The sequence below is a fragment of the Condylura cristata genome, unplaced genomic scaffold, assembly GCF_000260355.1.
Source record: "Condylura cristata isolate star-nosed mole 26May11 unplaced genomic scaffold, ConCri1.0 scaffold00028, whole genome shotgun sequence".
NCBI classification, from domain to species: domain Eukaryota; kingdom Metazoa; phylum Chordata; class Mammalia; order Eulipotyphla; family Talpidae; genus Condylura; species Condylura cristata.
This window is the reverse complement of record NW_004567129.1, coordinates 27,986,832-28,000,131: the sequence shown is the minus strand read 5'-3', so window position 1 is coordinate 28,000,131 and position 13,300 is coordinate 27,986,832. Positions and strand designations below refer to the sequence as shown.

General features: G+C 52.3%; 1 protein-coding gene across 3 annotated transcripts; it reads left to right on the top strand.

Moving 5' to 3' along the window:
* The first annotated feature begins 3,850 nt into the window (after positions 1-3,850).
* GMFG (glia maturation factor, gamma) lies at positions 3,851-7,938 on the top strand. Of its 3 annotated transcripts, none has more exons than XM_004690613.1 (7): positions 3,851-3,969; positions 4,366-4,462; positions 4,580-4,629; positions 5,659-5,708; positions 7,037-7,119; positions 7,528-7,601; positions 7,752-7,938. In XM_004690613.1, the coding sequence occupies exons 1-7, from the start codon at positions 3,967-3,969 to the stop codon at positions 7,821-7,823; spliced, it is 429 nt and encodes a 142-aa protein (XP_004690670.1). In that variant the 5' UTR covers positions 3,851-3,966; the 3' UTR covers positions 7,824-7,938. The 3 variants fall into 3 exon arrangements, with proteins under 3 accessions (XP_004690670.1, XP_012586037.1, XP_012586036.1); XM_012730583.1 differs by lacking the exon at positions 3,851-3,969 and adding an exon at positions 4,068-4,107; XM_012730582.1 differs by lacking the exon at positions 3,851-3,969 and adding an exon at positions 4,100-4,137.
* The last annotated feature ends 5,362 nt before the right edge of the window (positions 7,939-13,300 follow it).

Sequence of the window (13,300 nt, the reverse complement as noted above, 5' to 3'; positions counted from 1 at the left end):
CCCGCCCCGACGGGGCCGCCGCGCGCCAGCATTAGCTTACGCCGCAGTGACGAACGGCGCGCCCGCCAACGGGCGGCGAGGGCAGCCCGAAGGGCGGGAGGTGTGCGCAGAGCAAGGCAGGGTCCGGGCGGAGAGGGGAGCGGCGGGGGCCGAGCGACGCCCCAGAGCCCGCCCACCTCACAGCGGGATTGGCCGGCAGGGGGACTGACGGGCAGGAGGCCAGGCCCGCGCCTTGGGCCGGCCCGGCGGGGAAGGGGCGGGGCGCAAGCGACGTTGCCCCGGGCAACGAGCCCGGCTGAACCGGGAACTGGGCCTCCGGTCCGGCAGGGGGCAGTCGCCCGCGGCGCCCTCGACGGCCTGAGCTAAGTCACAATTCCTGACTGGCGTTCAAGGCCCGTCTCCCCGCTCCTTCTGAACGTCGCCGCTTCGGCGCCGCTGTGCCCCGATCCGGGGTATAGGTTGGCACTACCAGCTTTCTTACCGTATCCCCTTTCTGAGCCTGTTTCTTAGTCTCTCAAATAGGAAAGAATCGAAAGAGACGCGGGGTCCACAGAGGCCGTCAATAAACGAAAGTTGTTGCTATGGTTCTTGTAAGTGGTTATTTCCACAAACTTTCCGGGATCGCTGTGAACTGATCAGGGAGAGGATCGTCGTTCCGAACGCTCTCAGGAGGTGGAGGAGGAACTCAAGTGCTACAGTAGGGGGTCGAGGGTAGAGATGAAGGCAGGGAGTGGGGGTGAGAAGTGAAACAAGGCAGAAGTGCGGCTACCAGTGGGGGTCTGGATTTGACCTGAGGGCCCTAGAGAGCCACGGAGTTACTTCAAGCTGGAAAGCTACGGTGAATGGAGGGTTTGGAAAGGTTTTTCTGGCTTCTCTGTGGGAGGACGGACGGGAGGGACTAGAACTGGGACACGGGGTCCAGGGAAGTAGCCGAGTGACAGATGGCATTTATACCAGGGTGAGATAAGAAGCAGAGAACTGGAGGTGGGACAGCCCCTAACTGAACGACCCATTGCCTGGCTAGTGGCAGAAGGGTGAGAGGGAGATACCCAAGACAAGGTGCTCTGACTGGCTTTGCGTGTGTTCCCTGAGGAGGAGACCCAGAGGACAAGCAGGTCTGCACACCGCCTGCATCTGGAGCTTCAGAGAGACCATGGGGCTGTAAAACAACATCGTCAAAGATGGTAATGAAAAGCTGTGGACATAATGACCTAGCCTGAGGGGATCAAGGATGAGTGGTGGAGAAAAGAACCCTACAGAACCCCGAGAAAAGGGGACATGTCAGTTTTGAGCCAAAGACTTGACACTCTCAACCGACTAAGATGGAGCAAAGTGAGGAGAGAAAACAGGAGAGCCTGGCATCAGACACTATGGAAAGCTCAGCGTGGGGGAGAGCACAAATCCCATTTACTACACACCCCTACAACTCCACAACAACTCACACACTATAGAGAATGGTTCATTGATTTATTCAGTGATATTCCTTGAGTACCTATGTGTCAGGAAAGGTTCAAGGTACTGGAAGTTCAACAACGAATAAAGCAGGCAAAAACTCCTGCCTTCATGAAGCTTATATTGTGGCCTGGGGAATGAACAATAAACACACTGTAGCTTGGTGTTTATTACTTGATAAACATAATGCCAGATAAGGGGATGGAGAGATGAGGCCTGTGAGGCCTACCCTGTTTCCAGTCGGAAAGATCTCTTTGATCAGGTGAGATCTTAACAGAAATTTGAAGGGGTAAAGGAGTGAACATGAAGGGGAAAAAGTATCAAAAAGAAGGACAGCAGGTGCAAAGGCCCAGTGGTAGGATTATTCACAGAATGAGAATATCTATGAGAGCCGTGTTAGTATTTGCGATAGGAGTTGTCTTCTGACTTGGGTTTGGTTAGGAGCTGTCTGACAGTGTGAAGAACAGAGCGGAGTAGAACAGGAAACAAGTTGGGATGCCTGGGATAATTCAGTCAGGAGATAAAGGTGTTCAGGACTGGGGTATGGGCTGTGGAGTGGGAAGAAGGAGACAGGTTCTGGTCACACTTGGAAGTTCAGAACTGACAGGTTCTGACATATGTTGTAGGAGGAAAGAGAAGGATCCAGGATTCTCTAAGACATCAAGGAGACTAATGAGATTAGGAAGAGAAGAAGATGGGTGGAGGGCCCTCTCTGGTGGCACAAACAGTTAAAGAGCAGCACTAGGAAGCTATCTGCAGCCACTGCAGCACGAGTTCAATCCCCGGCCAGTGAGGTGACCCACATGGCACAGCAGACCTCTCCTGTCTCCCCCACTGCTCCCCTCAGCAGTTTCAGTAGATATGTCTGTTCTGCTCCCCACTCTGTCTCTGGAGAATCCTCTCACCCCCTGCACTTCTGGTCTGTACCCCAGTTTTTGTTTGCATAAATAAATCTTTACCAATAAAAGAAGGTGGCTGGAGATGAGGAAACCCAGGACTGAGCTCCAGGTCACTCCTCTGTTAATAGAAGGATCAGCCAGGGAGGCTGAAAAGCAGCAAAGGAAGAGGAGGAATAGCAGCTTGGAGAGGTGTCCTGAGTTACCTCAGTAAAGGCGTGATGGCCAATGCCAGCCAGAGCTGACAGAGATGTAGATGAAACAGAAATGACGCCGTAGAGGCCACGGTGGCCCTGACAAGGCTGTGTCCAGAGGATGATGGGAATGAGGGACTGCTGGCAGGGGTGACCAGAGGGAGTGGTTGGCAGGACACAGTCAGTATAGATCATTCTTTCAAGAACTTTTGCTGAAAGAGAAAGGAAATGAAGGGGCAGTGTAAGCACGGAAATGGGCTTAATGTGTGAGATGGAAGAGATAGCAGTGCGCTGCAGGGGAAGACCCAGCAGACGGGGCGCCTCCGTGGTACAGGAGCTGGAGAATAGTCGCCCTGGAGTGGCAGGAGGGGCTGTGCCCAGTGCCCAAGGGGAGGCTCTGGGGGTCAGCTGAGGTGGGGCTGTGAGTATTCACATCTCCTTGTTGAAAGCACAGGCTCCGGCCCTCCCAGAAGGGCAACGGGTTAAAGCACAGCACTGTGGCGCTGTCTGCAGCCACTGCAGCACCAGTTCAATCCCCCACATGTGGGAGCTGCCCCACAGGGCGCAGCGGACCCCTCCTGTCACCCTGCTGCTCCCCTCAGCAGTGGATTTCACTTGAACTACCCGTTCTGCTCCCCATTGTCTCTGGTGAATCCTCTCACCCCCTGCACCTCTGGCCTGTACCCCAGTTCTTGTATGCTTTAAAAAAAGAAGCAGAAGAAATGTACAGGCTCTCCTATGAATTATTTTTCCTTTATATGACATTTAGGATATTATATTTCTTTGGGGGAGAATGTGTGTAAGTAGGTTACATTAGCTAGGAATTTCACTTCAGGATAGGAAGGAGGCAAACCGAAATGCTTTTAGTTGAAAAGCAGAGGATTGGTCTGACAGGTGGGAATGCCACTGGTATAGGGTCAGTGAGGTTGAAAAATTGCAGGAAAAAATGTGCTGTGGTCTCTCTTACTTTCCCCATCAACATGATGGGTGACAGTCTGGCCAGCAAGTAGCTCTAAGTTCTCTTTTTCTGTGTTGCATTCAAATAGTCCAAATGGGGAAATCCAGGAAGGCTTCCTGGAGGAGAGAGGCTGGCACAAACTAATTGTTAACCTCTACTGCACACTGACCACACATGAAGCTCTTTTATCCTCATGACAATCCTTAGCTTGGGTCACACAGCAATGCTGAATTTGAAGCCTGGTCTGAGTGATTGCAAGCTTGGGAGGTCCTGGTTAGAGGAGGGGAAGTAAAGAGGGGGAGGAGCCCTCTGTGACAGTTGTCCCGGAACAGGCATAAACAGGATGTGGTGTTAGATGAAACCTTTTCCCTACCCCACACCCCGCCCCCCAAGCCCCAGTCCCCACCCCTAGAGGACAGTGGAACTGAGACACGAAGGAAGAACCAACCGTGTGGACAGAAAAGTCATGGTCAGGGGCTGGGGTGGGGGAAGGGGAGGGTTAGGGTCTGGGGTGGGGGTGGGCTAAGACGGGGCCTGGGTGAAGATCAGGGGCTGGGAAGAAGGACCCCACCGTATACCACAGGGCCTAGCTGGCAGAAGGGAGATGGTGATTTGGGGTTCAGATCCAGGCAAGCAGGTCTGGGTCTCCCCAAGTGTCGCCTCAGGGTGCTGAGCCCAGCCTCTGCGCTGCACCTGAGCTGTGAGCCCCTGGGCCCGGGGAAGGGTGCATTCTGCTGGCACACACAGGGTCTCACATGGGCCGTGGTGACCCTCCTTCTCCCTAGAACATGGAGATATGGGGTTTGGGGAATGAGGAGGGGACTGAGACCAGCCAGACCTGCTCAGCTCTCTGCTTCCCTGGCAGTCTGACTCCCTGGTGGTGTGCGAGGTGGACCCAGAGCTAAAGGAAAAGCTGAGGAAATTCCGCTTCCGAAAAGAGACAGACAATGCAGCCATAATCAGTGAGTGTTATTTCCTCCCTGAAGGGTGGGAGTTGGCCGGCGCCACACAGGGAGGGCCAGGCTGGTGGCACCAATGGCTAGGAGGGGCTACTAACACTGCTGTACTCCCACACACAGTGAAGGTGGACAAAGACCGGCAGATGGTGGTGCTGGAGGAAGAATTTCAGGTGAGGGGCTGGTGTGGATGGGACCCCCAGACATACACGGTGGGACTGGGAGGCCCAAGGGGCTAGAGCTGATGCTAAGAGCTTGGCATTGGGAGTTAGAAAGACCTGGCTCCTTTCAAGTCCAGCTCTGCTGTGACCCTGAGCAACGATTTCACCTGGGTAGGTCTCTTTCCTCATCTGTGAGATGGGGATAACAGTTCAAACCTCATAGTGTGGATTCAATGGCTTTTTTTTTTTTTTTTACAAAGATTTATTTATGGATACAAGAGAACTCACCAAAGATAGAGCAGGGAGCAGAACAGGAGGATCTACTGAAATCCACCGCTGAGGGGAGCAGCAGGGAGACAGGAGAGATCTGCTGCGCCCTGTGGGTCAGCTCCCTGGCCGGGGATGCTGCAGTGGCTGGCGGTAGCTTGATGTGCTGAGACTTTAACCTCTGTACCATCAGGGAGGCCCCTGGATTCAATGAATTAATCCTTGTTTAGAACATAGTAGACCTAATAGGTGCTCAATAAAATCAGAACGCTGATGGTAATAATTTATCAGTACTCAAATGAAAGCATTCCAGTTAGTGTCACAAAAAACCTAGCAGAAATCCCCTAACAAAGGGCAGCCTCAGCTCTCTCCTCAAGTTCCTTGTCAGTAACAGGGATGATGATAAGGCTTACTTCCTAGTAGGGTAGGAAGGAGCGAGGAGGGGGTCATGGAGACTTAAGCTGGGACAGTTTGATCAGGGCTGGGGACTACTCTGGTCCTGCCTCCCTCCCGTCTTTGGAAAAGAAGTTCAGCAAAGGGATCATAATTTGAAAGCAGATGCAAATCCGGACTCTGCTGATTATCTGTGCAAACAGAAAGTGTCTTAATGGTGGGGCCTCAGTTTGCTGACTCACAGAGTGGGCATAATAAATGGACGGACCTCACAGGGTGATGTTAGTTAATCCAGGGGGGTTTCTTAGCCCAGTGCTTGGACACATTGTGTTGTTTTGATGGTGGTCTCTTTCTCTTCCTGTTTTTATTTTGTTGCTACAGAACATTTCTCCAGAGGAACTAAAAACAGAGTTGCCAGAGAGACAGCCCAGGTACCCTGGGGGAAGGCAGGGGAGGGTCAGGCCACAGTGGAGGAGTGATGATGGAGGCGGGGCTGAGGGTTCCTCCATCCTGGGGCTCAGGTCCCCATGTTTGATGCCCAAATTCATATACGGGGCTATTTGTTTACATACTAATATTTTACTGCCTTTTTTTTTTTTCAAGTTTCCGTCTCAACACTGCACTTTCTCCCTTTATAAAACTGACATTTTCTTATTTTTCAAGGCTTGGAAATGCTTTGGGGGAAACAAAGGAATGATCTGGTCTTTAACGATTATGGAAAATTCTGTGGAAGTCACAGGACCCTGGTGCATTTTTTGTGGGAGGAGGATCTTTTGATACTTTTATGACAACTGGTCTGTTTGGAGTTTTCATTTCAACTGGGTGAATTTGGGGGAACTTGGGACTTTGAGCTTCAGTCCCAGGCAGTAAGTCTCAGCCAGGACAGTCACGAAGGGCTCCAGACCCACACACTTTGGGGTTACCCTCCATAACTACCTGCCATCTTGAAAGTCTCCATCCTTTTATCTTTGAATTTGTCTTTGGTGTCAAATCCAGTGAGACCACTGGCCTTGTGCAGGGGACCTGGAAGCTTGGGTCACACCGGTACCCGCTCCTCTGTGTGGGTTCCCAGCCACCTCCCTCCCTCTCTGGCCTAGTGACCCCGGTACCTTCTGCTGCAGGCAAGGCCTGAGCGCTGGCTCAGGTCAGGCAGAGAAGCACTTGCCTGCTTGACACATTCCAGGGGCGCTTGCAAGCATCTGTTACCCTCCCACCACCACCACCACCACTACAAATGTCCCCAGGGCCAAGACAGTACTACTTTAAATAGCAGGTTTAAGACCATGATCGGGCTGGAGAGAGACTGATGAAGAAAGGAAAAGACTTTTCTCCTGTCTTTTGAGCAAAGCGCCCCAGACTAGAGTTTTGTGCTGGGCTTGGCAAATTCGTCCAAGCATGGACTCAGCCTGCTCTCAGCGCTGGACAGCAAAATGGTGGAATTCCTGCTTTCCACCCATGCTGAACTTTATGGTTCCAACCCTCCCTCCAGTCATAGAACTTGAGACCAATGACCACACCTTTTGGGGCCTCAGTTTCCCCACCTGCAAAATGGGCATAATAGCAGCTACGCTGTAGAGTTGTCGCAAGTCAAAAAAAAATCACTGGCTGTTATTATTCTGATTCAGTTACTGTATTTGAGGCCAGTTCTTGGGGCCTCAGTGGCTAACATAAGGTTTTCTTGCTCAAGCAAGATTTCAAGTTAATGACTGCTGGGTCTGGTGTCCAGAGTCCTGAGCTCGACTTCCCTTGCACTATGCAGGTTCGTGGTTTACAGCTACAAGTACGTGCATGCAGACGGCCGGGTGTCCTATCCCTTGTGTTTCATCTTCTCCAGCCCTGTGGGTGAGACGCGGCACCAACTCCCTGGGAAGGGGTCTCAGACACCTGTGTGAAGTGTGTAAGCGTGACTCTGGGAGAGCAGGTGTGAGACTGCATGTGCCTGTGTGAATGAATGTGACCGCAGACAAGGCTGTGTGGATGTGTGCAGGCGTGTGACCGGGCCAGTGAGTGTGTCACGTGTGGTGAGTGCCGGGCGGGAAGTGGATGGAGGCGGGAGCTCAGATTTTTCAAGAGCTCATGGGTTTCTATAACTTCAAGTCCTCCCACAAACCTGGCCCACCTGAGCTTAGCTGCAGGGTCCTCCTTAGAAGACTCCTTGGACCCTGAGAAAACTGCAAGGCTTGTGAGACATTACCAGGGCCTTGGGGAACACCCCAGGTCCCCCAGCTATATGTCCTCTTGTCCACACAGGCTGCAAACCCGAACAACAGATGATGTATGCGGGGAGTAAGAACAGACTGGTGCAGACAGCAGAGCTCACGAAGGTCTGGGCCTGGAGGTTCTGGGGAGTTAGGGAAGCACTTTGGGGAGGGGTTGGGTGTAACAGGGAGGGAGGAATCTGGGTTCTTGGCCCAGGGGAGGAGGGGGCCTTCCCCCCCCCCAGCGGATCATAATGCTGATTTCTCTCTACCCAGGTGTTTGAAATCCGCACCACTGAAGATCTCACAGAGACCTGGCTCCAGGAGAAGCTGGCTTTCTTTCGTTGACCTATGGATTGGGGACCTGAATTCCTGATGTCTGGGTCCTCAGAAGAACTGGGGACTTGTATCCCTAGGGCCTGAATGTCTGAAACCCTAGAGGAATTAAATGCCAAAACTCAGATTTTCAGTTCTGCAAAGTTTCTGCCTTTAAAATTAATTTTTGTTCTTGGGCGCAGGATGGCAGTCCCTGCAGTACCAGCCTTAGGCCAGCAGAGGGCAGGCAGAGCAAGTGGACCCCTGCTGCGATCTCCGCGGGGGGTGGGGGGACCCGTGAGCACACACACCTCAGAAAAAGGAGAATGCCTGTTTGCCTGAGGGAAAGGGAAGGACCATTAGGACTCCCTGGAGGGCAAGGGGGGAGGTCCGGTCTCCTAGAGGAATGAAAGGACTGTGTGAACCCTCAAAGGGGCCATTCCGAAGGCCACCCCCCACCTCCACAACACCTGGGCCCTTAAGAGCAAAGGAGGCAGCCTGTGTTTCTCCTCCTCCCCCTTCCCACCCCAGTTCTAGACGCTAGTTCGCACTCGCTTGCACCAAAAGCTACTACTGTTCCCTTGTGAGTCCCGGACAGGAAGAAAGTGAAAGCAAGGGAGTCCCTGGAAGAGCAAATATAATTGCTTTAGGGGCTCAGAAATTGCTGGGTGGCTGGTTTGCATGACATGGTTAAGCCTGAGAACCCAGGGTTGGTCCATTTGGAGCCTCTTGCCTCTGACATCTCTGGGCATTCGAGTCTCTGTCTCTCTCTGGGAGACACTAATTGAGCACCCACTGTGTGCGGTAGGAGCCTTCCTGGATGGATAGGTCTTCGGAGACCAGCCGCTCTTTCTGTCTCTAAGCTTCCCCCCCCCCCATGTCTCTGATTGTTTCTCTTTCTGTCCCCAGATTCAGGGACCTGGGCTCTCCCCCTCCCTTCACCCCTTTTCAGGTTCCCTGTAGAGAGGTGGCCGTTGCCATGGCAACAATGACACAATGACCTTGGGCCCAGGGCTGCCCCTCCTCCAGCCCTGTCATTCCTAGGGGAGGGTTCAAAATCCCTGCTCCAACCCTGCCCCCTCCCTCCCAGCCTTAGCACACCACCCCCTCCTCACCCCAAACTGCCGCATTCCTTGCTCCCTGGTCCCCAGTCAGGACAAGCCCTTTGTAGGATTCAGGATAGACTCACTTCACTTTACACTACGCTACAAAGAACTCCTTCTTACCTCCATTTTTTTTGTGGGGGGAAAGTTTGGCTTGAAATTTTCTCTTTGACACTATCCCGACCCCCAGCCCCCCAACTCACCTCTCTGTGATGTCTCTACTCCTCTTTCCTGATCACAGACTCAGTCCCTGGTGACTAGAGTCATGAGAAGGTGGAGGATTGGGGTAGGAGGGTCTATTGTATTAAAAGGTCAGGGAACTCCCAGCCCAGAAGCCAGAGAGGCAAGATTGTGCAAGGGAAGCACTTACTGATCAAACTAATGACAAGCTTCCGATTGAGGGTCTCCTATGTGCCAGGTACTTCAATAAGCACTTTACTGGTATTAACTCATTCAGTCCTTACAATACTCCATGAAAAAGGAGCCATTATCATCTCACATTTACAGATGAAGAAACTGAGGCCCAGAAGCCAAAAACCAATTGCCCAAAGTGACACAGCTGGTAATTCCTACAGTCAGAACTTTAACCTGGCTACCCAAGGACCACTGCCTTTCATAGATTATGGATTTAGGGAACCATGCCCTTCCCTGCCACCCCTTCCCAGCCACCTCCTTCCTCTCCATCCTCCTCCTCCTCCTCACTCCAGAAAGCCCTACGGTAGAACTTTCTGCAGCTAAGCTCCTGATTAAAAACAATCCAATGGGAAAAAGGCATGTACAAAGACCTGTCCAATCAGGAGTGGGGAGCTTGACAAGCAAGGACCAACCAAAAAGGATGACTCTGAGGGCCCAATACAGAGTAGGTTTGGCTAGAGGATTGTGAAGGGACCAATCAGAGAGGTCATAGCAGACTATGCTACCCAATGAGGTGTCAGCAGGATGGGGCGTGGCTTCAGGCTTGGGGCCACGCCTCCTAGAGGCGGTTCAAAGGGGGACTGCCTCTCTCAATCTACTTTTGAGGCTATTACAGACTGAGGTGCCCTGATTTTTTAAAATCCAGGGTCGAGACTTTCCCTGTTGACCTTGAATGTGTCCAGGGGTGATGATGGAGAAGGAAAGACTGGATCTTAAGGCCTGAGAATGGAGACCCAGTATAGGCATCAGTGTTCTGGCTGAAAATTGGGAACTTCGGAGTGGAGCCCAAGGTGGCGGGGTGGAACTCAGGCTGATGGGTTGGGCTTTCACTTGGGGGTGGGCCCCAGGCTGAAGATTGACCATTACATACTTTGGGGTGGTGACTGAGGTAGGAGGGTGGGACATAGGTTGAAGGGTCATGCCTTTGATCTGACAGCACTGGCTTTTATTGGGGGGGGGGTGCCTTAGCACAGAGGGTGAGGACTAGGTTGGGGAGCAGAGCTAAATTGTGGGAGAATTAGATTGGTCAGTGTCTACATTAGCAACCTTGGGGCAGGAACTGGGGTCCCAGGGATATATTCTAGCTGTCTACTTACACTTTTTTTTTTAAGATTTATTTATTTATGCATACAGAACTGGGGTACAGGCCATAGGTGTGGGGGATGAGAGGATTCACCAGAGACAGACAGGGGAGCAGAACAAGCAGATGTACTGAAATACACTGCTGAGGGGAGCAGCAGGCAGGTCAAGAGAGGTCTGCTGCGCCATGTGGGGTCACCTCCCTGGCCGGGGATCAAACTCATGCTGCAGTGGCTGTGACAGCTTCATAGTGCTGTGCTCTAACCCGCTGGGCCACCAGCGAGGGCCCTACATCCACTTCTTACCCTTTTGTACACTCTCAGGCACCTAGCTTCTACTGGGAGCCAACTGCTATTCTGGACACCACAGAAAACTGGCACCAGTTAGGAGGCTTCTTGTCAATGACTAGACAATCAGAAATTAACAATTATAGAAATAAGCAACGTGTAAACAACCAAGGAAATACAATCTTTACCAAGGGCGGAGAAGTGCTATGGGAGAGATAAAGCGAGGGGGTGGGTGTACCTGTTGGGGCTAGTTTTTTAATTGCTTCTTTGGTCTCTAGAAGTCTCCTTTTGCTTCCCCCTCACCTCTTTAACATTTACTATGAAAAATGTCAAGCAGGAAGCAAAGTTGAAATAATGTTACGCCAAATATTATGTACTCTCCACCTATCCATCCACCCTTCTTACTTTTTATGTCTTTCATAGTAATTTGCAGAGATCAGGACAATTGGCAGGATGTAACTTGGGGTTTAAAAAGGGGCCTCTGAAAAGACAGCTGAACTAAGACTTGAATGAAAAGGAAAAATCAGGCATGGGAGGTGAAGCACATGCAAAGGCCCGGGGGCCGGAATGAGTGGGTGCGTTGCAGGGATGGAAAATGCATCACTGAGTGTGCAAGTCTCGTGGCTGGGGATGAGGCCAGACAGATTCTGTGTCTCTCATTTCCTCTCCTGTCCATTCCAGGCCTGTCCACACCGCTTTCCCTTTCACCTCCTTCCTGTTCTGTCACTTTCTCTCTGCAGCCTTGGGAAAGTGCTTAAGATCTCTGTCGCCCAATTTTTCCCAGCTGAAAATAGGGCTAGTTAGGGATCTCATCCGCCTGCCGTGTAGAATGGATGCAGTCAGACGTGAAGCCCACCCAGCACACAGTGGGACCGGACATATGTTGTTCCCTTTGCTATTGTATTTTGACTTCTGTTCTCCCAGGCCTGGACCCCCAAACCCCGGTGGGGAGCAGCAGAAACCAGGGTAGGGCTGGTGCCTGGTTGATGGTGAAGCTGGAGACGGGGGGGGGGCACAATGAGGGCGCCTAGGGGCTAACTAATGGTTATGAGGGGGCTCAGGGTTCACTAGAGAAGGCTCTGCAGGGCGCCCTTGAACTCGGGGCAGGGCTGGTTTGGTGTGATGATGGGTTAGGAAGAATCTAGGAGAGGAGTTTGGAGGAGAAGAGGTTTGATGTAACACTGGGATCCAAAAATGGGAACAGGGAGGAAATAATGGTGGGAACAAAGTGGGGGTCAGGCCCAAAGTTCCCTGGTAAGGGACTGTGGTGCTTCAGTAGTGGGTGTGTTGTGGTAACATACACCTGAGGAGGTGTGAACCTATTCCCCTAAATCATACAGTTTTGAAATCACTCATACATCAATTAAAAAAAAAAAGGGGGGGGAAGGATTTGGGCCTATAGTGACTTAGAAGGTTGCAATAAAACAGACTTTGATGGGGGTAGGGGTGGGGTGTCTTGCTAGGTTTGGGGTCCTGATGAGTGTCTCAGAAAGACAAGGACAGCAGTAAGATATAGTGGTATTTGGGGAGGGGCCTGGGATCAACTCCTGGGTAGTGGTTAGGCAAGGTATTCTGAATAAGAAGGGGCAAGGGGGCCCTCCCTGGTGGCGCAGCAGGTTAAAGCACTGCACTGAGAAGCTAAAGCCACTTCAGCACGAGTTCGATCCCCGCCCCAGAGGTGACCCACATGGCGCGGCAGACCTCTCCTGACCCGCCCGCTGCTCCCCTCAGCAGTGTACTTCGTCAGTCGGCCTGTTCTGCTCCCCACTCTGTCTCTGGTGAAGCCTCTCTGGCCCTCGCAGCTCTGGTCTGTACCCCAGTTCTGTATGCATAAATAAATAAATCTTTAAAAGAAAAAAAGAAGAAGGCGCAAGGAAGTTGGGGCTCCATGGCAATCACAGGGAAGGGGCAACGTCTGCAGAGCCTGACAGAGAGAAGAGAAAGAGGGTAGAGGCGAGGCCAGAGTTTGGGACAAAGCAGAGTTTCTGGAAACCAAGGGGTGCTTTGGAGGGGAGGGCAGTCTGGGGTCTAATGGGGGGTAATAGGATCTCCCATGGGGATAAGGAACAGTATTTGGGCCCCCTAGAAGTTAGACATGGTCTGTTAGGGGTCAGGGAATGGCTTGAGGTCTTTGAGGGTAAAAGGACACGGCTGGGGGGTCCCCAAGAAGGAGTGGGATATGGCTTGTGGTCCTGAATGGCTGTAGGACTTGATCTGGGGTCTCCCTGAATGCTGACACATGGTCTGGGTTTTCTCTGAATGTTGGGGTATGATCTGAGGTTCCTCAGGGATAGGGTGTGGTCTGGGGGTCTCCTCATTATTGGGATGTGACTTCACGTCCCAGATGGGGGTGCTCTGGATTCCCTTAGATGCAGGGACATGGTCTGGGATACCTCTGGACTGGGGGGCATGGTCTGGGGGTCCCTGATGGGGTGCGGGGCAGAATCTGAGGTCACCAAGGAGAGTAGGACATGGTTTGTGGTCCTGGGTGGCTGTGGAAGATGATTTGGGTCCTCACAGCAGGTAAGGCATGATCTGACACCCCCTGGGTATTGAGACAGGATTCCAGGTCTCCCCTGGGAGATCCGGGGTCCCCCAGCCGGGCGGGGCGTGGTCGGGGGGGGGG

What these genes read in the sequence shown, in the direction of transcription:
- GMFG (XM_012730582.1), top strand. Translation starts at nt 4,105, where the DNA reads ATGGTGATTTGGGGTTCAGATCCAGGCAAGCAG. An exon ending in GTTCAGATCCAGGCAAGCAG is followed by an intron (nt 4,138 to 4,365) that starts GTCTGGGTCTCC and finishes CTTCCCTGGCAG; the next exon opens with TCTGACTCCCTGGTGGTGTG. An exon ending in AGACAATGCAGCCATAATCA is followed by an intron (nt 4,463 to 4,579) that starts GTGAGTGTTATT and finishes TCCCACACACAG; the next exon opens with TGAAGGTGGACAAAGACCGG.